Source organism: Polypterus senegalus, chromosome 1, assembly GCF_016835505.1.
Source record: "Polypterus senegalus isolate Bchr_013 chromosome 1, ASM1683550v1, whole genome shotgun sequence".
NCBI lineage: Eukaryota > Metazoa > Chordata > Cladistia > Polypteriformes > Polypteridae > Polypterus > Polypterus senegalus.
The window spans coordinates 48195515-48221950 of record NC_053154.1 but is presented as its reverse complement, the minus strand read 5'-3'; the positions used below and the strand labels follow the sequence as shown (position 1 = coordinate 48221950).

The 26436-nt window shown below is 37.6% G+C and overlaps 1 protein-coding gene across 1 annotated transcript in view; it reads left to right on the top strand.

The window, feature by feature from the left end:
* zgc:153993 (uncharacterized protein LOC767645 homolog) overlaps positions 1 to 25942 on the top strand; it is a 38244-nt gene extending 12302 nt beyond the window's left edge. Inside the window, exons 2-6 of the mRNA XM_039748766.1 lie at positions 787 to 829; positions 18612 to 18776; positions 19848 to 19980; positions 21114 to 21218; positions 24827 to 25942. Coding sequence (XP_039604700.1) covers positions 787 to 829; positions 18612 to 18776; positions 19848 to 19980; positions 21114 to 21218; positions 24827 to 24928 — 548 coding nt within the window. The 3' untranslated portion in view covers positions 24929 to 25942. The remainder of the gene's footprint in view (positions 1 to 786; positions 830 to 18611; positions 18777 to 19847; positions 19981 to 21113; positions 21219 to 24826) is intronic.
* The last annotated feature ends 494 nt before the right edge of the window (positions 25943 to 26436 follow it).

Sequence of the window (26436 nt, the reverse complement as noted above, 5' to 3'; positions counted from 1 at the left end):
GTGCCATGAAAGCATAGCAAAGTAGCCAATGCCCAGTTTGTCCAACATCATTAATTTGAAAAGAACATCTTTGGGAATGTGAGATGAAAACCAGAATACCTGCGGGGAATGTCTTCATAGACATAAGGAAATGCAAACTCTCTATGGATAAATAAATGAAGAGGCAGCGGCTAACTACTGTGTTATGATTCTGCCTACATTAATTTGTTGGTTATTCTATTGTTATGAGAGAATACAGTTTTCAAAAAGGCTTGGTATTGAAGTTGGTTTTGGCTCTGATTAATCTTCTCTACATAGGATAACATAAATTCTTACTCTTTTTTCAGGGTCAAATGCTGGTGAATCTATCCCTGTAATATCAGACATAAGGCAGGAGACTACTGCAGCACCAATCCATCACAGGGTTCATTCACTGTCAAGCTCACAAGAGGCTAACTTTCAATCAGTAACTGACATTCCACAAGCTTCTTTGAAATGTTCAAGGAAGAACTCGGGTAGATATTGAGAGGATGTGCAAACTGCACACAGCTGACACTAGGGTGTTTGATTTGAGGCCAGAGCGATGGGTTTCTGAAGCTGCAGCAGTAGCAACTGTGCCATTACACTTCCCAGATAATAAAAATAAATAACCCCTGCACTTATTTGTGATGATAAGAAGGCCACACAACCTTTTACTCTCATGTTCATTGTGAACTGTTATCTGTAATGAAATAATTGCACCAATAAGCCTGCAATCATTTCTGGCAAAGTCTGTTCTAAATGTGTTTATTTGTTTTGTTTTCAAAGGTGATGATCAAGTCAGTGAACAAGCTGAAGTTGTCTTGCGTGGGTATGTATTCATGTGATAAAGACCATTTTGAATATTTTGTGGATGTAAAGTAACATTTTCTATTTCACATGTATCATTTTGACATTTTAAGAACGTGCTTCTGTTTGTGATTTAGTTCAATTTAAGAAAATCTGTTTACATGCCTGTTTGCAGGGGTGCCCCACTCCAATCTTGGAGGGCCACAGTGGCTAATCCGTTTTTGGCTTCAAATTATTTGGATGGTAATATTAGACAGGAAAGAAATCGATTTAACAATAACCGGACATTGTAGAGTTAAAACACTGACAAGTAATGATCCTTCTATATAAAAGCGGTCGGGATTGTCCTTCCGTCCCGTGAATGCTATGCAGGCGCGGAGTTTCACACACGCCCGTCCATTTTGCAATGCACGATGGGATTTGTAGTTTTGTTTTTCCAGGTAAAAGATGATTTTCTACTCCAGACTGTGCGATATATTCTTCTTCTTTCTTATCTTACTATATAAAAGTGGTCGGGATTGTCCTTCCGTCCCGTGAGTGGAAAGCGTAGCGGTATTCCGCTTATCACAGACTTGCTACTTGCAGCTTGCTGTACGAAGCGACATGATGTGAGCAGAGTTCTGGTGCTCCCATCGTTCCCTTGCTTTTGTGCACGATGCGCTAGAAAAATAGACAAAATTATGTCTCTGGAAATAATTAATGTTAATGAAGTACAAATGCCTCACCGCGTAGTAAATATCAAGGGGGTTCAAAAGGGCGACCTCAATATAGAAAAAAAGTTTAAATTTCATCACAAAAATAACAGAAACTATGAGTATTAAAGTAATACCGCTCAAATGCGATATAACCAAATTAATGAGTTTGTATAAAATATCAAATTGATCTACATATTGAATTGCCTTAAGAAGTGGTCAACTTAAAAGTCGGTCGCCTTAAAAGGCGGGTCAGCCTAGTATTAAATAAGATCTGTTATCGGCATGGATTGTTTTGTAATTAAGCAACTGGGTTGGAACAAAAACCTACAGCCACTGAGGCCCACCAGTACCTTTTCCTTAATGCATATAGAAAATGATAACGGAAGTGCAATCTTCCTCTTCTTTCCATTGCTCTCGTTAGGGGTCACAACAGTGAATCGCCTGCTGCTCACTAATCATCACCTCCCTTCTTAACCTAGCTTCCACTACTCTTTCCCATAACTTCATGCTGTGGCTGATCAGTTTTATTCCTCTGTAGTTACTACAATTCTACACACCCCCCTTTGTAATGTACACATTTTTGGCACTATTTTCTTTAGTGAAGGAGTATAAAAAAGTATTGAAGGGAGAAGGGGATGGCAACGAAGAAGCTTTGAGAATGCTAACAACGTCAAGTGAACTGTGAGCCTGTTGAAAACAAGTTAATTTGAGAGTGAAACAAGGCAAAATGTCGTTAACAGGAACTTTGCTGAATTTGATAGTAATATTCAGGACTGGGCAACTTTGGTGAAAAGAGTTGAATTGTATTGTGAAGCTAATAGAGTAGCAAATGAAAAAAAAGTTTCCTGTAACTGGTTACTGGTTGTGATGGTCACAAAGACATACAGATTACTCCGTAGTTTGTTAATTCCCACCAAACCTGCGGGTAAAACATTTAAGGAGATTAATTCTACAAGAGCATTTAAACCCCACACCACTAGTACTTGCTAAAAGGTTTTGCTTCCACAAACAGAATCAATTTAACAGTGAGAGCATTTCCGAATACATGGCCGGATTGCACAGACTTTCAGAGCATTGCCAGTTTGGAGCCAGTCTAGTGGAGGCATTAAGAGACAAACTTGTATATGGATTGCATAGTGAAACCATACAAAAAAAGACTTTTTTAACAGAAAAATATTTAACACTGGAGTATGCTTTAAACATCGCAGTAGCAATGGAAACTGCTGCAAAAGATGCAGTACAACTACGACATGGAACAACATTAACAAAGTGTTTGCTAGGCAGCAAGATTATTATAGTTTTGCCTTTTTATATTAGTTTTTATTTCTATATTGTTTCTGAACATTCTTGGAAATTCAGTTTAGTTTTAGTTGTCCTTCATCATGTATTTTTGGTTTTAGTTTAGTTTTTATTTCACAAAGACATTTCCATTTTATTTTTATATCTATTAGTTTCAGTTTTAGTCTTAGTAATTATGGACTGGAGATCCTACAGAGTTTAGTTTTGTGTCACAATCAGAACTGTACACTTAACAGATTTGGATACGAGTTTAATGTTAGTGGAAGCTTACTACACTACATGGTTTACTATCTGGTTTTGTTTTTGTCATATAAAAACAAGCATAATCAAAATCAAATAATCCAATAATCAAAACTAGATACTGAATATAAACAATTTTACAATTTTTAAAATATTTTCTCATGAAAATCATGGGGGCTTAGGAAGAACAGGGCTCTTAGACTTGAATCAGTGTGCAGAACCCACCTAGCTGTATTGAGGGAAACCAAAGAAAAACAAGCATGTAGTGTCAAGGTTAGGGGCAGTGAGACTTGAATACCCCATCATAAAGGACCGTAAACCCATAATGAGCATAGCAAAAACAGGTATTGGGAGTACAGAATAAAACGACAGACAGCATCTGAGATTAAGAACAATATATACATTATCTAAACCTGTTTATCCAGAGCAGGATCGCAGGAACATGGAGCCTGCCGCAGCAGTTTTGGATGTAAGGCAGGAAAAATTCCAGGTATGCAATATGTATGATAAGGCTGATGTTAAGAACAAAAATAATATGATATTTCAACTATCTATTTTGAGAAAGAGTGAAAAACATTGATAAAAGGGTGACAAATATTTTAAAATATAATTCTTCTAATTGATTACTTTCACAATATCAGGTATTTTGAGTTGTGAATATGAACTTAAAAAGATAAATTAATAAATATAGAATAGATGCAAAAACCCATTAGCATGTTTAGTTTTTCATCACTTGGCAGACTCTGTTCGCCTACCTACCTTTGTATCGCTTCGTTGTTAAATAATGTTTTTAAAGTAAAAGTGATTGGTCAGCAACAATATGCTGATCTTGTATGATGACCTAGTCAGTCTCTTGATCAGTGCCATTTAATTTTCAAAAACTGGGAGTGGTCTCCCCTAAACTTTCTTGTATACTCAGATATAGGGATGGATATTTGAGAAGTAAACCGCAAGACAATGATTATATTTTTTATATTATTTACATTAAGGAGCCATCAACATCAAATCAAATTAATAATATATTGAACAATTATTATAAAAGTTAAGCCGAAAAAATCGGACTCTGCAGCTGCATGAATAATAAAAAAAAAAAAAATCGAGTATGTGTTCATGTAAAGTACCAATTCCAGGTGATGCATTTGGCCCAATTGTTAATATAGATCTACAATTGTGGTGTTACAACCACATGCCGAATTTCATCCATCTATCTAGTTGCGTTTTTGAGGTATCATGTTTACACACACGCACACACACACAATTTAAAAAAAAAAAAAACTGTGTTTTTGGACTCTGGGAGGTCTATAACATCAAGATTCAAAATTTCGAGGTCGAATTTCTTCATGATTACTATACTTTCTCTATACTTCGCACAGGAGAAATCATTTTTACTTTCTCATATACAAAGTGGCAGAGTGAAGTGAATGGTGCATTACAATACCAATACACAACACCATTGTAACCGTAATAAATAAAGGAAAAGAAGGAAACGTGCACATTTGTGGAGACTGTAAAGTAACCATAAATTCAGTACTACATATAGTACATTATCCCCTAACATGTATTGAAGATATACAATATCCGGCTGTTTTGCAGGTGGAGAACACTTTACAAAAATTGATTTACCTCAAGCTTTTCTTCAAATGGAAGTGGAAGATACCTCAAAGGAATGCTTAACAATACACACAAGGGGCTTTATCAGTATAATCGTGTGTTTTTTGGACTAGCCTCAGCTCCAGCTCTTTGGCAGAAGGCCGTGGACCAAATGCTACAAGGCATTCCAGGAAGACAATGTTATCTGGATGATGTCATTGTAACAGGGAAGAATAATGAGGACCTCTTAAATAATTTACAGCAGGCTTTGACCAGCTTACATGAATATGGTTTGAGAACGATTAAGGATAAGTGTGAATTTTTCAAAAACAAGATATCTTACTGTGGACATGTCCTTGACAAAGATGGACTACATATGTCTTAAGATAAAACTGAGGCTGTATTTAAAGCACCACAACCTGAGAATGTATCTCAGCTTTATTCTTAACTTGGTCTCATAAACTGTTACCACAAGTTTCTTCCCAATCTGTCCCCAGTGGTAAACCCACTACATGGATTGCTACAGACTGGATCAGAGTGGAAGTGGACCAGCAGCTACAAACAAGCTTTTCAAAAGACAAAGAAACTTATAACATCAGATGTATTGCTGAATCATTTCAATCCATCTTTACCTATCAAATTGGCATGTGATGCATTCTCATATGGAATTGCCACTGCATTATTACATCCATTCCCAGATGGTTCAGGAAGACCAATTGCCTTTGCATCTAGCTAACTAAGAACAGCTGAGAGCAATTATGCTCAAATTGATAGGGAAGCTCTTAGTTTAATATGAGGTGCAAAGATATTACACCACTACGTTTATAGACAAAGGCTTATTCTGATAACTGATCACCAACCCCTAGTCACAATATTTAATGTAAGAAAGGGTGTTTCAATGATGACATGCTTTTTCTGGGTGCACATCAATATGATATTAAATATAAAGGGACTAAGTTACATTGAAATGCAGATAGATGGGCTGTCACTTTGCTACTGAGGACCACAGGAGTCTGATTGTCATGATGTGACTTATACAAAGGCAAACATTAAATGATCCAGTTCTTTCATGAGTGTATGAGATTACCCTAAAAGGCTGACCAGCACAAACAGACGTGTATCCCACATTTGCAGTGAGAAAAGACCAACTATCAGTGTGTCAAAGTACCCTTATGTGTGGGTCAAGAGTTGTCATACCAGCTAAACTGCATAAAAGAATGTTTGACGCACTGCATGAGGGACATTTAAGCACTGTTAAAATAAAAAGCCTGCCTTGTAGCTATATGTGGTGACCAGGAATCAATAAACAAACAGGATTTAACAAAGACATGTTCTGGTTGTCAAAAAGTATAAAATGCACCACCCTTGTCATCCCTGCACCTGTGGGAATGGCCTTCGACACCTTGGCAAAGAGTACATGTTGACTTTGCAGGACCCTTTAAAGATTTAATGTTTTTAATTGTAGTGGAGGCCCATTCTAAATGGCCAGAAGTAGTTTCAATGAAAACCGCTACTTCTGAGAGAACTGTTTCTGTGCCAAGAGCTATTTTTGCAAGGAATGAATTACCTGAACAAGTCTGCACTAATAATGGACCATAATTTGTGGCAGAAGAGTTTTCATGTGGTTATGAAGAAAAATGGTATTAGACATTTTAAATGTGCCCGTATCATCCCGCTGCTAATGTTCTAGAAGAAAGATTCATTCAAAGGGCAATTAAAGCAATGGATAATGAGAAAATTGCACTTCTACACAAAATAGATTACTTTATCTGTGTACAGAAATGGAGTACATGCCACCACAGGACAAACTCCAGCTATGATGTTTCTCAGAAGAAACTTAAGATTATGTATGGAGCTTACTTACTAAGCCAGACATCATGCGAGATATTGAGAATAAGCAGTCTTCACACAGGATTTGTGCAGTGGATTCCTCTTTAATCCCTGGAGGTGGGATGCAGACTATATAGTAAACACACAAGTGAGACCCATCACGCCTGCTGTCTGTGAACCCTCTGATAAAGCTAAAGAGGCAACTGAAAAGCCCATTATGCTCATACTGTAGCCTCTGAACAGCAGTATAGATTACCTGAGACAACTGTACCTGAACACATCAAAACCCCAGTTGTACAGGATACTGAGTGACGTTACCCCGTTGGGTATAGAAAGCCCCTAAGAGGCTTGATTTGTAAAGTTTATTTCCTAATATATCTTTATATGTATTTCTGCATTTGTATTATCTGTACAAAGTTAATTTAAGTCGGGAGGAAATGTAATGTACAAGACTTTTGGCACTAGTTTCTTTAGTGGAGGAGTGCATTCAGTAGGGCAGTAAATATACAGTATGTAGTATGTGCAAGCAGTGGTGGTTGTTGTTCAATCTGGAGTTGTTAATCTGGTGGAAGTTTGATTAGTGTATTTGTTTAACTACTGGAAAAAAAATAATAAGAAAACACAACACCCTTATTCTTAAAAATCGGTACCAGTACACTTTTTCTCCACTCCTCAGGCATCCTCTCACTTTGCAAGATTGCATTAAACGTCGTCTTCTTCTTTCGGCTGCTCGCGTTAGGGTTTGCCACCACAGATCATCTGCTGTTCACTAATCATCACCTCCCTTCTTAACCTAGCTTCAACAAATTGTTACAATACAAAGTTTATAATACCGTGTCAATGACCAAAAGCATTGATGAACCAAATGCTCATTTAAAGAGCTGGAAAAAATAATTCAAATGTGTTTGTTTGAAATTTCAAATTTTCTGCCTTGGTTCTTTTATTTCTGTGAAGAGGCAGGTTAGGGTTATAATTTGGAGCTCAGGAGTCAAATTTTAAAGTATTGTCATAATGTATAACCCAAATTAGTGTTTGCTAAAAGAATGTCACATTGTTTTTGCATACTTTGAGAACATTTGAATTTGTTCTTGTTGGTAATAGCCCATACGTCAGGGAATTGCCAGGAATGCCTCACATTTCATGAAAGCAGGTAAGCAGAACTGTTCCCTAGGCCTGCCATGTAGCAGCAGTATATAGTAGATGTGGGTCTCTTTAGGATGACCTCTGACCTTAGAAATGACTCGTTAAAGTGAGTCACTTTGGTTATTAGCTAGGGAAGCTGTCCTGTCTGGTGGTCAGTCAAGTTGTTCTCTGTTGAGTATTTTACTGTTTTTTATTTTTTTGTCATTTGTACCTGCTTTGATTTCATTTATTGTAATACTCATGCACTTCAAGAGTAAAATAAATCTATTAGACATTTGGTTTACAATTCATGGAATATTTACCTGGTGTTCGGGTTTTAGCTGACATCATTATCTGCCAGTGTTTTGCTGATGTATCCATGGGTGTGTGTATGTGGCTCAGACAATGTATACCTTTTAGATCTCGCTTGACATAATTATTTAGGTGAGTCACTCATAACAACAGCAGTGTCATTGTCACGCTATTTAGGAAAGCATTGACAGGAGCTTTTTATCAGCATTCCTTTACTACTAGTAGTAGTAGCAGTAGTGTTGTAATGTGTACAAAGTACAGTGAAATTTTTAACAATTATGTAACACTTCACCACTCTCTGGAGAGTTATTTTACTAAAACTTTTAATTTTTAGTTATTCTTCAGTTTGTGTTGCATTATCTTCTACTTTCATTGTTTCATTTTACTTTAATTCTTCAATTATGCCTGATTGTATAAACATTTGTGGTATTTTAAATTTGCAAATTCAAACTTAGACATATAAATGAAATTGTAAAAATTTATGACGGTCAAGTGAGCCTAAAGATTTTTATAATATGGGAAGAACATTAAATTGCAGTATGAAATCATAACATAAATGTTCAGGTCTAAACTATTGCCAGATAACAATTACACTACTTAACTTTCCTCTTAATCAAAGTGGATCATGAAATTATATTTGAAAACTTTTCTAGCTGTTGTATAAATGAGCATTTTACCTTAAGAAGGCTACACATCAGGTCAGAAAAAGGGAGCCCAACTTGAAAATCAAGATAAACCTGTAGCTCTGGCTAGTGTTCTTACAAATAATAGGATTGTGTGGTTGAAGAATGCTGTATCGCATTAAAGGAGCACAAAAAAGAAAGTCTTTTCCTGTAAGCTCAAAAATAGAGCTTTACACCAAAAATCTACTTAGACTAATATGTACAAATACAATGAAAATATTTGCTGAGTACTTTAAGCTTCAAATGGTAAAGTCAGAGAGCCATCCTGTGCGTAATAAAATCTGGTAATGCAAGCTGACGTGTGAGGATGAAAGTTGGCTGCTGCTAAAACTGACAACAAGGTGAACCAACAAATGTGGATGGATACAGTTGGCCAGGTCTAAAATTTAGTAGTTTAGTTTTGTAACAACTTGGCAAATTCTTTAATTTTAATTTCTATTAGATTGTACAGCATTTGCACATGTTGACATTTTTTTTATTTTATTTGAGGAAAATACCATTCCATACAATCAAGTTAAACTTACAAAACAAATTACTTCATAGTCAAACTAGAAAAATACTAAAAGAAAACAAAAATATTAAATTTAAAAAAAGAAAACAGGTTCAAAAAGAGACAAAACTTAACAAAGCAGAATTCAACCCCCACCATAGAGATGTTGACATTCTTGATCATTAGAACCGTTTTGCTGAGCACAGGTCATTTAGCACAGCAAAGCTCGCCTATCCTATTTATGACTAGATTTATGAACAGGCTAATCTGAACTCCAGCCTGGGGCCCTTGCAGGTGCCATGAAATTAACCAGCATGTGTACAAATTGTTTGTTTTTCCAAGAAATATTCTGGCTGATGGGTTCTTCTTTAATCCCATTACCATTGTTGCCGAGATAGCTTATCCACTACTAGTCATCACACACAGAAGAAACTTAAGATCACGTATTGTGGAAGACCAGCCATGGCACAGACAGGCGGACACCAATGTTCCAAACACACATACGTTTATTTACAATATATACAAGTTTCCAGTCTCGCACACAACCCAGTGTCCCTTCACTACACACCCCCAAGTCTGGGCCTTCCACTAGTCCGTCCTTCCTTCACCACCTCCACTCTTCTCCTCCGAGCTTCGTCTACTTCCAGCCGACTCCGGCTAATGACTGGAGGGAGGCAGCCCCTTTTATGTCCACCCGGATGTGCTCCAGGTGCCTCCTGATGAGCTTCCTGGTGTGGCGGTAGTGGCGCACGAGCACCTGGAAGCACTAGGGTGTCCCTGTTAATACTTCCGCCAGCACCTCCGGGTGTGACAGAAGTGCTGACGTCTAGGGCTTCTCAGTTATCTATACGGTTGAGCTTCCATGCTGCATTCCCGTGACCCCCATACCAACCAGGGAGGCTGCCCTGTTGTGGTCTGGGGAGGCATAGTCCCTCTCTCAACCCTTCTAGGCGTCCCGGCTGGGTACAGCCGCCCGCCACAGTATGGATCTCACTAAGCCAGACATCAGGTGAGATGTTCAGAATAAGCAGTCTTCACACAGGATGTGTATGATGGATTCGTCTTTAATCCCATTACCATTTTTTTGAGATAGCTCGTCCACTACTAGTCGTCACACACAGTCATCCCCAAGGAGCAGGTTTGTGGCATCAGGACAACTGTATACAGGGTGCTAGAATATAAAGTGCATTAAGAACAAAGTGGTTTATTATGTTGTAGTAGTGAGAGTTCTTCAGAAATGGCCAGTGGCACCATTTTAAATTCTGGTTTTAGTGAAAGTGAAACAGATTTTACACAAACGGCAAACCATGACGCCATTTCTAATATGCATGGGGTAACAAGTCCCCGTCAACTTTCAAGGCCGCCATTCAGTCCAAGACGGATGTATCAGATACAGGTGATTCCTTACAGAATCTCAATGTATTCATAAGAGTTAGATCTAATTATGACCAGACTGAGAGCAAAAGACATGCTCGGAGACTGTTCCGGCAACACAGACTGAAAGCAAATTACAGGGTGTACATGTGATCTGATGTCAGTGGGTCAGTGCTGGCTTTCTTTGCAATTATATATTTGAAAAGTCTGAAATTAAAAGGCACTGGTTAGTAAAACCTTCATTTGAAACTCCTTGTGGACAGCAGATCATGACTAAATAGCGTTTCCGCTAATGTCTCAGGCCAAGACAGTCGTGGCTGTTGGGTCTCCGTCGACTACACGAGTTATGGGTGAACCGGGGAGAGTGAGAGATAGAGGTGTGCTGAGATCGTGAAGAGTGAGACTGCATTTTTAACCTCAGATTTTTAAGAATCATTTATTTATTGTTTTTATCCCCCTTTGCACTGTTTTTATGGATAATTTATTGAAACTGTGATGCACCGCACTTTGTTTGGACACAACTGTTTGTTTTAATAAAAGCACCTTGGCACTTTTTGCACTATCCCCAGGCTTCATTTGAGAATTGTCCTCATTTGTCAGCTCATCTTGCTGACATTACCAATGGTGTTGGGTTCAAGAGCTCCCGGAAGTCGAATGGGAGCTTGGAGCGAAGCCGCATCATCACACACTCCTTCTTGGCAACAGTATTAGCCAATGGAAGTGGCATCTTTCAGCAAGATAATGCACCCTGTCACACTGCACAAATTGTTCAGGATTTATTTGAGGAACATTGATGAAGAGTTGAAGATGTTACCCTGGCCTCGAAATTCCCCAGATTTCAATCCAGTCGATGAACTGTGGGGTGTTAGGGGGGGAAAAAATAACCTTGCAGTTTACATGAGTTAGAGGATCTGCTGCTGATGTCCTTCTCCCAGATACCCCAGGAAAATTTCAGAGAAGTGGTGTCATGAGGGAGGAGCTTTAGAGGCTTAAGCCCCATGATATACTGTGCCAAGCCCCTGACATTTTTGTGTGTCATTTAAACTTGAACTGAACTTGAAACCCCTAAGAGGGACCATTTCTGTCCCCTCCCCAAACACCCCACGGTCTGCGTTGTTATAAACCTTTATCAATGACCTTAACGCCACTAAGGGGATCCCCATAAAGGGGGCTGAAGACCCTGATGACATTAAAGCTTTGAAACACCCCTGCTTCAGGGGTCTTGAAGAATCCATGTTTCAGCAGTATGGAGCTGCTTTGGAAGCACATGAAGGAGCAATAGCATATTAGACTGGTGGTCATTATTATCTGGTAAATTTGTGTGTGGCTATTCAAACACCTAATGCATACTTTCATACTACTTGCTGTACACGTGTAGTGCCTATTAATGTTTACATTTATTCATTAATTTCCAGTTTTGCTGTGGTTCCTACAGAACAGCTAGGCAGGGCCCAAACATTGGTTCAAGCCACAAGCTCCACTTCCCCTAAACCCAGCATTGATCCTATTTGCCCATTTTTTTCCAAAATAACATCAAGGTTAGTTCTAAAAGACTAAAAGACAGATGTTTGTGTGGAATCTACCCTTAATAAATTTCCATCTGTGTCCTTGTATTCGGGTTGAAGAGCTTGTTTTAAAATAATAAGTGATGTGTACCATATTGATTTCTTTCATAATTAAAACATAATCTCAGTTTCCATTTGCTTTAAACTGGGATCTGTATTTGAAGCTGAAAGTCCATTTATTGAAGCAGACGTTCACGCAGATACTTGTTTCAACCTGAGCTTTGTAAATCTGAAGCTTATAAAGTGGCAGGATGGTTACCAGTTTTTGTTCTAACCAGTCTTTAAATAAATGGCCAGGCCTTCTTTTTGCATTAATTCCATTGTTAATCTACTCACATGTTCTCCTTTATATTTATGACTTTTGAATTGCCAGGTATGAAAGTTACCAAAGCTTTTTAGAAATACTCTGACAAGTTTGTCTCCATGGATATATACTTTCTTTCTACTGGGTTCATGACTATATTATTATTATTATTCTGCCTCAGCCTGTCTGGCTTTGATGGAGGACTCGCTACATACTGTCGTACTGGTTTACTGGAATTGAACTCCCTCATTTTCAAACAGTTTACACAAAAAAGATTTTGTTTGGTAAAGAACATATAAAGCATATAAAAGAATATAAAGTCTAAACCCAGCATTTATTTAGAAGTTATTTATTCTTAAAAAAAGAGTTGTGATGAAATCTTGTCTTCACCACGGAATGAGCAGAATATAGATAGATCGTTATTGTCATTGTCAGTTTTACAAAGGAACAACGAAACTGAAGGTGCAGTCAACTCAGTGTGAGGCATAAGAGTTAAAAAGACAAGAAGAGAGAAAATAATAATAAACCGAATAGTAATAAAAGTACTTTACAAAATATGCAAATTGCACTTGTTGCCTTAAGGTCTATATTGCACATTGGGAGAGAATGAGAGGGAGCAGTTTTATTTGAGTTCAGGGCCATGATTGCTTTTGGATAATAGCTGTTTTTAAGGCGGTTTGTCCTGGCTTTCATTGCTCTGAATCTCTTGCCCGATAGCGAAAGATGGAAGAGGCAATGACTGGGATGTGATGAATCCTGTGAAATGCCTATTGCTTTTTTGCGGCATCGGGAGGTGTACATTTGTTCCAGAGTGGGGAGGGTACAACCAATTGTTCTCTCTGCTGTCCTGATGACCCTGTGGAGTGCTTTCCTTTCTGAGGAAGTGCAGCTGGCGTACCACACACACAGTCCGTACGTGAGCACACTCGATGGAACAGTAATAAAAGGCAAGGAGCAGATTTTTGGGGAGATGGTTCACTGTAATTGGTTCATAGGTAAAGTGCAACTTTTAAAAATTACTGATTACACAATGAGTACACATAAAGACACAATTTGCTTAACCAAACAAGAACACAAAGTTGTTTGAAAGTGATTCATATGAATGGAACCTAGCAATATGGCCAGTTAACAGTAAAGGAGAGGAAAACAAAAATTCCAGTTTGCAGTATCTCTAGAGAAAAATAATCCTCTGCAGACTCCATGATGTGTTATGACACTTAAACAGACACAGAGTCCTGGAGACCTTGGAAATCAAATTTGATGACAGCATTAATTCTTTAATTCCAAAGCTCCTGCTATCTCTGATGTCTTTCCATGGGCAGAAGGACAGCTTGGAAGTAGAGCAGTGACACGAAGTACCACAGTAAGATACTAAGAAGAGAAACAGAAAAGTGGAGTATTAGTATCAGTACATGGTTATTGTATTGCTGATGTTTTTTAAAGATGGCAAAGAAACACAAATGCAGTATGCACAGCTAATCATGGTATGCTGGACAAAGTAGTGAGTCTTCATCCTGGATTTAAAAGCTGAGACTGAGAATGAGACAGCTTAGGGGCCCTGTAACAAAAAGTTTAACCTCCCACTGTTGTTTTGTTAATCCTTGGGGTTTTTAGTGGACCAGCATCTTGAGATCTTAAAGTACTCTCTAGCTTACAAGTAATAGTGATGATCGATGAAATTCACTATAGCGTTTCTCACAGCAAATTTGCTGTATTCGATGGTGACCTTCTTTGCTGAATGTTTTTTCCAAGGAGTTCACCCTGTAGTCAACGTAGGCAAGCTTTTTTCCACCATTGCCCCATGAGAGGCCAGCAAGACATCACAGAGCTGTAGCAACCATGTTCAGAATTTTCATGCCTGTAAGCTTGTGCAATGCTGCTTTGGGCTCCAGACACCCAAAGTGTGTTTATATAAAAAAAAAGCAGTGTTTTCCTTTGGGGGGAAGATTAGCTGACTATGATGAGAATATTATGTGTACTGTTTCCAGAAATATAGCACTGATCCATGTGCAGTGCCGCATGACTGCTGTGCATGCATTAGAACATTAGAACATTAGAACAATCTAGACGAGAACAGGCCATTCAGCCCAACAAAGCTCGCCAGTCTTATCCACTTGTTTCCTCCAAGAAAACATCAAGTCGAGTTTTGAAAGTCCCTAAAGTCTTACTGTCTACCACACTACTTGGTAGCTCATTCCAAGTGTCTATCGTTCTTTGTGTAAAGAAAAACTTCCTAATGTTTGTGCGAAATTTACCCTTAGCACCCTTACATTATTAGCAATGTGCTGGAGCTATGATCCCGAACAAGACTTGAAGGGCAATTCCAACTTAAACACAAGAGGTATTGTGAAATAACAATAATAATAATTAAAGATTTGTTACTGTATACAAGACACCTGCATAAAAATGGGAAATAAAAAAGACAAGCCACTTCATCCAGTGCTACAACTTCATACAATGGAATGAACTGATTCGTTGCACAGCTAATATGTACCACAAGACTGGGACTCTATGAGTGCATTGATAGATATATGTGTTATGTATTGAAGTTTTTGGCAATTTGTTGTATTTTGTTTGTGATTATCATTCCATTGGTTTCTTTTGATGTTTGAAGCAAGATGGCACGGTGGTAGGCCTTGCTGCCTCACGACTTAGATCATATTTTTGGCCATAATAATTGTCCAGCATAGTTGGCAGACACTTTCTTGCCGTCAGGGATATTTAAAACACCATTGCACCATTTTTACCCAATCTGAACTTGCTGAGTTCTTCTTTTCCCCATTGACTTCAATGCATTTTGTGGAGTTTGGTGCAATTTGCAAATATTTTCATGATTTCGCCAGGGATACTGGTGTAAAAGACATATTGGTGTAAGTTGTGGATTGAATCAGTAAAAGTATCATGAAGATCAACTGAGTTAAAAAGTGACAGAATGTTGTTGTGATTTACATTATTCACTCCAATAGCTAACATTTCTGTGCTACTGTATTCAAGACAAGTAGTTTTCATCCATCCATTCTTTTTATTCACTGAGACGATTTAATGCTGTATGTAATTGTATGTAGATCTAGCTTAGAATTATGTTTTTGGTTTTTCTCCAAACAATGGCAGGTAACTGAAATTTTTAATGCAATAGGAACTGCACAAGTCAACAAAGAAGAACTGATAATATTAAGAATGTGTGCTGCCACAACAGCCATTGAGCTTTTCTCTAGTTTTGTTGGGACTGGGCCTAAGGGGTAGGGAGTAGGTTTAATGTTGGAAATTTAAGTTATGACTCCCTGTTCTGTTATTAACTTAAAATTAGTAAAGTGGTGTGCATAGAGAAAGACCTGAGTTGCCATTGCAGTATTTGATTATGAAATAATGTGACCCGACATTTGCGCAATAGACATATGTGCGCCGACAAAATCGTGAAAGTTTCATTAAATATGAATTACTAGTTTAAAGCATATATAATAATGTTTATTTTAGAAGTCAATATTATGAGACGTGCCATTAGCACAGCACTCAGATAGTCCTTAATATCACGCCCTGCATAGGTAGGAAGAATTTCAGCAAGGGCGTCCCACTCTCTTGGCCTCTCTTGCGCATTTGTCGAAAACCAGTTAGCGGGTTTGTTGGCGCTCATTTGTCCATCGCGGTTTTGTCGGGGCGCATATGTCTATCGCACTTTTGTTGGTCAACCATGAAATAATGCTGAAATGTCATTTTACACTGTAAAATGTATCATTATAGAAGTTAACAAAATCTGCCCAGCTCATATTTGTTGGTGCATATTTTACGTTTCAGTTAAGAACTTCCATTTGTTAGAATAGCTACTGTTCTAAACAGTTCACAAGGATTATTTCTGTTGTCATCTATTAATTTAGAAAAGTAATTAGAGTGGGCCATGAAAATAGCTTTTTATACCTTTTTAAAACTGTATGTCCATGCAGTTCAGAAGATGCTATAGTTCTCAGCAATCTAAGACTACAAGTGCTCATTAAACCAGTGTGAGTTTCTATATGCTTTAATCACTTTTGTTGTAAGGGGAGCTACAGTATCCAAGGCTTCTTTCAGAGTCACTTTATAATTGGTTCAATTAGATAAATAAATTAGATGGACATTGCTGTTTATCTTTAGACTAGTACTACAATTGTGCAGTGTACAACTGCAATCTGTTTTAATATCAAAAATAAGAGCCTCATAGGGTTTTTATTTTTTTGCAGTTCATCACACAGGATTATCGCAAGGCCACCTCATCAACCAGTATCTTTTCAGTTATGAAGGAATGTAAAGCCATTTGGTGCTGACTAAGCTAAAGAAAAAGTGTCAGATTTACTAAGCCAGGTTTCAGTAAGACACCACAAATCTGATTTTGTACCTAATATAATATCATTCAACAAAGCAGATTTATTTCTAGGAGAATGAATGTTTAGCAAACAGCATTTTAAACTACAAGGTTTTATTTTAGCTGGTATTTTATTTTTTTTATTAATCCAGAAATAAGTTACTACAGCAGAGGGTGGTTATACTCTAGTATCATTAATTTGAATTATGTGTCCAGTTGTGATATGTGTGGAGTTTACACATTTCCCCCTCTTGTTTGTGTGGGTTTTCTCCAAGCACTCCAAAGCACTGAGGCTTTCCGTAGATATTCCAAAGATATGCCTATTATATTGGATATCAAATGTAAAATGGCCATATGTGGGTCCTGTGGTGAATGAGCCTTACATACAGGCTTGGTTACTGTCTTGTGCCCAAGTTTTGCAAATTCCAGTCAGTTCAAAGTAATTTTATCAATTGTTTAGGTGATTATGGTGCTGTATAGGATAAAATGAAGCAACATTAAAATAAAGAAGCATAATATAGTCTAGTGTGTACATTGTGGACACTATCCTTCACTGAGTGGACAAGGCAATGTTGGCTTTGCAGAGATTGTTCTGCCCAACTGCAAAAATTCAAAGCATGGTATAAAGTTAATTTAAGTCTTTTGTTTTCATATTTGGACTGATGCCTCATCAAGGCCTTGCTAAACCACAATAAATTGGACTGTATTATGGTATTTTTAAAAATGTAATGAAAAATGCTCTGCTTAAGAACACAATTTCCTGTGGGAAGTTAATGTATGCCATGACTGTAAAAAAAAAAAAAAAAAAAGAATCCTTTGATTGAAAATGGAAAAAAAAAAACTCCAACTTATTGTTTAACTGAAAGGAATGTTTGTAAGATGAAAATGATTATGAATAATTAAAAACTGACACAACAAGCTGATGTTAGACATAGACTGGCAGTTTCAGTGCATACAGTACCAGTTGAAGTTCTGATTATGGCACAACATGAGTAAAATGAATGGGTGAAAAGACTTTTGTCATGCATAACAACAAGTAGTGACATTAGTTGGGGGATAAATAGCAGGGAAATGACATACAGTTTCTGAAGTCAAGGAGTAGTTACAACAAGGACAAAGTCAGAGAAGTTATAGGAGATCATGATGGGGTGGAAAGAGAGCTGACGTTTGCAACATCTAAACAGGCTAACAGCTGAGGGAAACAAGACTGGAAAGCATGGATGTTTTGTAAAAGAAACTAGCAAAATCACATTGGTGTATAGTAATGTATGAGTTGGAAGGGTTAGAAAAATGATTTATTAAACACTACAGGTAGACATCTGTTAGCATTTCCCTCTGGAACCAAGATTCTTAATTGTTTACAATGTACAACATCCACTTAAGTTAAACATTTTGGTTTTCCTTGCTGATTTCTAGTCAAAATTGTGCCTATTGTTTTATTTCACAGCACTTCAAATGATATATTGCCAGCAACATTACTAGTGCTGGTAAAGACAAGGACCTCAGAGTGTTTGTCCTGTAATACAATGCTGCAAATTTGACCTTTGTAATGAGCAACTGAGGTATGAGGGGTGATCACCTTTGTTGCTATTTATACCATAGGCATTACCCTTTTTAAAATGCATTCCATTTTTCAGTTTTATTTCTCCCAGTTTGTTCTGTAACTTAATAAACGGCCTGTAATATTTCCTAATTTATTCCCAACCCTCAATCGATGATTTCAGCTTTAGTTAGGTGAGAAGAAATGCCATTACAAACACTAGTTATGTAATTTTTAATGTGTTGGTGTGGTAGTTCTTATAACTGGGTAAGTAATATTTTTTTAATATAAAATGATTTACAATATAAGAAGGCAGCATAACATCTAAATTAGAAATATCGTTTAAGTTGTGTATTGTTCTATTTTTTGCTCAAAGCAACACAATTAAAATGGTTAATGTCTCTTGCTTTCCCCCCATCTATAAAAGATATATTTTACAGTCGATGAGGCACGACAATTGTCCAGGTGTGAACATCAGTGCAGAAGATTTGGGTGGATCTGAAAGTGAAATCGCAAATCCCGAAGTAAAGGACATAGTACGAAGTTTGATACAAATTGGAGATGAACTAAGCAGGAACACTGAACTTGAGTAGTAAGTGGCCAAAATAAAAAAGACAAATCCATATGTGTCATTGCATATAAAGAACTTCAGCAATTAACTGTGCAAGTGCAAGATTTTGGTTCTGTTTTGAATTGCATACTAATTATCTAAGGACAGTACAGTGATTCAGTGGATGGTAGTATTGACTTTCAACTTTGGGGTCTGTGTGCTTAGGGTTGTTGTCCTGCTGAAAGATGAACTGTCACCCCAGTCTGAGGTCAAGAGTGCTCTGGAGCAGGTTTTCATCCAGGATGTCTCTGTACATTGCTGCACTCATCTTTCCCTTTATCCTGACTAGTCTCCCAGTTCCTGCTGCTGAAAAACATCCCCACAGCATGATGCTGCCACCACCATGCTTTACTGTAGGGATGGTATTGGCCTGGTGATGAGCGGTGCCTGGTTCCCTCCAAACATGACGCCTGGCATTCACACTAAAGAGTTCAATCTTTGTCTCATCAGACCAGAGAATTTTGTTTCTCATGGTCTGAGAGTCCTTCAGGTGCCTTTTGGCAAACTCCAGGCGGGCTGCCATGTGCCTTTTACTAAGGAGTGGCTTCTGTCTGGCCACTCTACCATACAGGCCTGATTGGTGGATTGCTGCAGAGATGGTTGTCCTTCTGGAAGATTCTTCTCTTTCCACAGATAACCTCTGGCAGAGTGACCATTGGGTTCTTGGTCACCTCCCTGACTAAGGCCCTTCTCCTCCGATCGCTCAGTTTAGATGGCTGGCCAGCTCTAGGAAGAGTCCTGGTGGTTTCAAACTTCTTCCACTTACGGATGATGGAGGCCACTGTGCTCATTGGGACCTTCAAAGCAGCAGAAATTTTTCTGTAACCTTCCCCAGACTTTGGCTCATCTGCAATTTTAAAGCAGAAAAACAGTTTGATTTTCCTATTTTTAAAAAAGAGCATTACAAAAAATAAAGGAGGACAGTTTAGCTTTTAAGTGGTTTATTTGCAGTGTATCTCATTTAGGGTATAAAGCAGCTACAGTGCAGTTAAATATGTGGTCTTTTATGGATATTTACCATTAAAACATTTTTTAAATTTCTTGTCTCAACAGTCTTATTGAACACATTGAATTTAGCTCAGCACGGGAAGTTTTTAATGTTGTGGCCAAGAGAATTTTTGAAGATGGAATTAACTGGGGCAGAGTGGTCGCCCTTTTTCATTTTGCTTACAAACTAATATGCAAGGTAATTAGAAATCTTTACTTGACTGTTTCATTTATGAAATATAATATCCCGTTACTATTGTTTATTTCAGCATCCTTTAAACAAATCAACTTTATTTTTTAATTGTGTCTTTATTTAGTGATTTTTTTTTTTCAATTGCTAACAAGCTTTTATTAATACTGAAGTTACTTTTTCAGACCTCTACACACAGTTTGCATTATCAACAGACAACATGACCAAATATAGGATCCCACCGCCAAAATGCACTACAACCACCAAACTAGTTAATCCATGTCTTAGAATCCACTTATGCCACCAAAACACTACCATGTTTCCATTTCAGCAAAACCACTTGGTCCCGCACTGAAGAATGACCTAAATAACAATTGACAACATTAGGAATAATATACTGTAGTATGGATCTTCAAAACTACTTGACAGGCAATGATCGTATGTCTACAAAAACTGCATTAGAAAACATGAACCCCTTTTCACTCTGCAGGAAGTAATCATTGGGTCCTAAAGAGGAAAAATACAACTCGATGCATGTCCAAATGGTTTGATCACAGTAATTCACGTATAGCACTACTGCAATATTCTCTTCTTTTTGACACCACTCTGGAATGTGCATTGTGCTGTGCCTGTTGGTTTTATGGTAAAATCTTATAACTGATGTAACTGTCATACTGTTTTCATGTAACAAACTGCAGCAATTCAGTTCTGAATGTGTTGTTAACAGTTTAAAAACCTGTATGTAAGCTTTTTCGAAAGTGGACTCCAAATACATGAGAATATGTCGGTGGTGCACTTCAAGTGAGAAAAGAATCTGTGAAGTTTAAAGCCCTTAGTTGTTGAATGCCTTTTGTGTGAAAGCAATAAGAGCCGATCCACAGTTTAGCCATCATAGGCTACAGTTAAACTCATTGTGTGTGAAGGGTTTTGAAAACATGGCTTCAGTTTTGAAAAAAGCTTGGTAACAATTGGAAAAAAAACTATACGCTTATTTCATTTGTCACCATAATTTGATTTTCACTGAATCTAATGGTTCATGCTTTTACCTCTTACCCTATAACAAAGTAAGTAGTATGCCTATTTGAGGTAAACATAGCATTAGCTCGCAAACAACTTAATTGTGCTTTTCTACTTTTTTACAGGCCATAACTTCAAATTGCAAAGAGATAGTTAGAAGAGTAATGTACTGGGCTTTAGGATTTTTTAGGACCCGCATTTCCTGGTGGGTTAGAGAACAAGGAGGATGGGTAAGTGTCTAAAATGCCCCTCAAAAAATTTCCCCCCCTAGCTTTCTGTGCATATGTATTCCTGTATATCCGGAAGCTTTTAATAGCATGTGGGGGTACAGTGGATTTACTGTGCAGACACACATTTGAAAGGAAGTAATGTTTTGCTGACTTCAAAGCTACGCTGAGTGTCCCATACATTTTGTGGTCAGTTATGTTCAAACAACAAATGGAAACAGGCAAATGCTTATAATTACCCATAGATTGTTCTCGGACATTCTAAAGTTACATTTCTGTCACCTTTAGAATGTTCACGTTAAATCTGTGTTAGCCATAGGTACTGTATATTGACATATAGTACTTCATCAAAATTACTTACACTATTTTTAGAAAATTATAAACACAAATATGGAATGAAAGATTAATAATTTGTTATGAGCAACCAGGTTAGCTCAATCATACATCTCTGCTTATTTTATTGTTGTAAATATAAAAGGCAAGAGTGCTTTGGCAGTAGATCAATTGAATTGTGTGCACATGGCAGTTGCGCTACAAGGTTAAGAGATTGGTGGCTTTTTTTACTAGGGGCTCCCACTCCCAGCTTAATAGGCCCACTAGTTTACAGTGCCTTTCCATCTTTTTTTGTAGTGCTACACTGTATTATTCTTCTCAATATTTATGAATATTTCCCAGTGAACCAGTTTGTTTAGGCGTCTGGGCTTTTTTGAGGTTTTCAATGCTGTGTGTTCAGGACCTGTTGAGCTCTTTCTTCTCAGACTGAGTACAGGGCCATTTTAACACATGGGCACGCTGGGTATTTGCCCGTGGTCCCCATGCTAATCTATGTATGTTGTGACTTGCTGAGTGGTTGTGTAGGTTAGTGGCCCCAATGCACTGTTTTGCCCGGGTGCCTATAATGCCCAGAGTATGGTATTAGCCCTGTTTTCTCAAGCAGACCTGATCTTGATGAAGCTGCCTATTTAACAGACGTCTGACTGCTGTGATGCTACTTCAAGCTGTCTTTTCAGTTAAATAATAGGGAACCCATATTTTTATTTTGGACGTTTCTGCATTTGTACTAGTTACCTTTGTCTACCCAAGTGGGGCTTTGACCAAAGTTCCCTTAAAGTTTTTATTTATTTATTTTAACTGATGAGCGGACATGAATAACACATCATCTGATACTTGCCACTTACGACTGATTTCTGCAATTCCCTGTGAAGTACTGAGGGTTGTAAAGCACAAACACACAAATGACATGTACAGTAGAAGCCATGAGTGAATTACCAAAGGCACAATTGCAGCAATTCAGCACTTCCAAACTGCTGCTTAGAAATGGTCAGTTGAGCAGCGTGAAGGCTGTGCAGCACACTGGGGGGGAAAAAGTGTCTAAAGGGAACACAAGCTCTAAATTCTCTGTTGGTGCCAATTTATCAACTGTTGTCACAGCCAGACCCACATATCCATTACTTATTTTGTTTTTACTTATTTACGGTAACATTTTAATCAAAACATAACATCGTAGGGGGAGACTGAAAGCTTGCCGTTGTTTGTTGGTTAACAGCTAACACCTTACCGGTATTTTGCTAATGCCACTGTACACAAACTTTGTTTCATACACAAATTAATTAATAATTTTGCCTAAAATTACCTTCAGGCTGGATGTTATAAGATGTATATGAAACATAAATAAATTTTGTGTATTGACTGGGGTCTCATCACCATTATGTATATCCAAATATTCCAAAATCTGAAAATATCCGAACCGCAACATACTTCTGGTCTCAAGCATTTTGGATTAGGTAAGTTCAAGCTGTGTACTATACACAATACATGACACCATCACAACATTATATAGCACATTAGTGAATAATTTAACAAAACACAAATATAAAGCAATATATTAATGTAGGAATTAGTTAGTACCCCAGCCCAGTAATACACAATATCAAGTAAGGCTTTATAAAATAAACAGAAAAAACACAGATGAATCAGAGACTGGGTGACTGGAATAAGAATGAAACAGTTTCTATGTCTAGTTGTTCTTGCCTTTAGTAACCAGTAACATTTCCTTGATGGCTTTAATTCACAGAGATGGCTGCCCAAGCGAGTGAGGTTTTTGCTTATATTTGCAGCACATTTCCTGACCGGTGATGTACACAGGAACTCAATGGAGTCCAGTTTCAGGCCCACAATCTTTTATGCTGTCTGAAGAACATGCTGTAATTGATGTTTGGATCCAGCAGATTCATTGTTATAACAGACTGTTATGGATAAAGTGAGGATGTTTTCAATAACAGCTCTATAAAACTGTACCAACACTGATTGAGACAGTTTAATATGACAAAGAAAAATACGTCCACTGCAGAGCTTTTCTGATGAGGCCAGTTATTTTTTCACCCCAGTTCATATTACGAGTGATCAAAAGTCCCACTATCATGCAGTATTGATCTTTTTACAATATATAAGCTATGAGTAAAATGACAGAAATGGCAGAGAATTGTTTCCATGATGTGTGGTTTTTAGTAGATCTTCTTTTTAAGAATAGAGGCTCACAATTCTTGGGATTTGAACCTGATTCCCATCTGTTTGTGTCTTTGTGATGTTTTCATGATCTGCACATGTTTTTATGTGGGTTTCCAAAAGGGTCTCCACTCATATCTTAGATGTGTAGGCCAAATTAATTGGTCTCTCTACAGCGTCACACTTTGAGTGAGAAAGATGGCATATGCATGAGACGGTTCTGCCATGGCCTGATTCCCAAATCATGGTTGGTTCCTGCCTTCCACCCATCCCCACAATGTGATGATATGGGTTAAGTAAATAAATAAATGTACTGTATGTGCAAGCGTGTAAGAGAGAGTTTGTACGAGTTTGCTCCTTGATGAAAACATCCCGTAAAGGTTGGGTTCTTACTTTTTGCAAGTGTAGGTTCCTCAAGACACTTCTTCTTCCTCTTCACCTTTTCCTACTTATGTGTGGGGTTGAGGTGCTTGATCGTTCTTCTCCAAACAGCTTAGTCCTGCACCTCCTCTCCAGTCAAGCCCTTTTCCTTCAGATCTTCTTGTACTTCATCCATCCACCCATCGTTTTGTTCCCGTGTACATTTGTTCCCATCACCCTTTTCCCCAAATATTGGTTGTGTCTCCTCATTATATGTCCAAAACACTTTAATCTGCTTTCCTGTACTTTCTTAGATATCACCACTACTTTTGTTGTAATTCCGATTATCTCATTTCTTAATTTGTCCTTGTTTGTAACTCCACATATCCATCTCAACATTCTCATTTCTGCCACATCTGACTTCTTCTCCTGTGCCCTTTTTACTGCCCATGTCTCAGCATCATATGTCATTGCTGCTCTTCCCACTGTCTTAAAAACATTTCCTTTAACCTTTGCATTCATTCTTTGATCACACAACACTCCTAATATCTTCTTCCAATTATTCCATCCACACTGCACTGTACAGGTTATCTCTGCATCTAGTTTTCCATCTCGGGCTGTCACTGATCCTAGATATTTATTAATCAAGAAAATGGAGACTGCTGCATTCTACCTATTATTATTTTTAATAATATGTTAAAGTATTTAAATAACATCTAATATTTCTACTGTTTGTGTTTTCTTAGGGAGCAGTTCAAAGCTATTTTCAAAGTCTGAACTGGCAAAATGTTGCACTGTTTGTAGCTGGAATCCTCACTGGCGCTATGACGTATTGGAAAATGTCTTAATGAAAGAACAAGATAAAGAACTGTACTCTTCATGCGTCATGTGCATGGCAAAAGCTAAAACCCAAAGATCTTCAGAAGAACCTTACATAAAAATATCATGTTTGAGTGTTAGGCCAGAAACTGATTGACTGTATTTTACAAAACTCCTCTCCACTGTAGATTTTCACCCTGAGATTTTGACTGATCATGGGTTGGCCTCTGTGCATGGAATAGGACACTGTTTTTTAGGTGGGTGTCTGATTATCCAGTGTTTAATTGACCCTTGCATTATTCTGTGATGTTTTTACAGATTGTTATCTTTTTTATTTACAAAGGATAAAATCAATTCTGAAGCTTAAATATGATGCAAAATTTTAGTTTTAAAAAGAGCGTATATACTGTATTACCATCAAGTTTCAAGTATTTAACATTTATATGGTAATATGATTCTCAGGACAGTTGTGTTGACAATAGCTTTATATTTTTTATTTTATTAAAAATATCGAGGTTTCCCTTCCACAGTCTACTGTAGTGTAGTTGATGCTATAAAACACTGGCAGTGTATCTGTATGTCTTTGTGAAGTGTGGAGAGCTGTGCCGTTTTTAGGAGTGAAGAACTGGTCTTGTTTATACTGCCTGAATTCATACCTTGGAGGAAAATGGCAATATGGTGTAAGAAATGGTAATTGTTATACATCATGACAGAAATTTGGGAGATGATTACTGCGGGAGATGTAGAATTAAGGTAACCAGTGCCTGCCTCGCTTAGTTTTCATTGGCAGTACAAAACTAGCCTAACAGAAATAAAGCTTGAGAAACCTGCTTAAGGAATTCTGATTTTTGTACATATTTCTTAAAATAAACATTTTTATTGCCTGTGATTCATTTTCTTTTAGTTAGATACACCCCAATTAATGTGTTTTAATGTTTATTGCCTTTTATTGGGTGTCATACATCACTGGTACCTAATGGTTTTTGTTCTTTTTACATTTTTCCACAAGCCTTGGGAGAAAAATAAAATTGTTTTTTTTTTCACGTGTATTGTGATGAACTTGGATTTCTAAACTCCATTTTACTATTTTGTCCACGATAAGTGTGTCCATGAGTGTGTTTATTTCACTGATGCCTTTTTCCATGCTAGCTTACAACATTTGAGGTACAGTTGGTTACATTTCTTTTGCTTCTCTAAATGAAGCCCAGGCAGGTGAAATGACTTGCACAAAGTCTTGGTGTGAGTAGCAGAATTTAAATCCACAAGATCAGGGTTGCAAGTCCAAAGTCTTAACCTTTACCATAAGCTGAGTTCACTTTCATTTGCATTTCTTTGCTTAGCAGACACTTTCCTCCAAAGTCACCTGTAAAATAGGTCCACATAATTGAGTAACATCAGTCTGGTAGAGTGTTGGGGAGCTAGTGTGACAGGACAAGGTTACAAAATTGACCTTCACAAGTGAAAAGCTCAGGACGAAATAGCAGCAAGTCACAGTCCCTAGATTACAAAACCTATGGCTAATATCAGTTTGACAGAA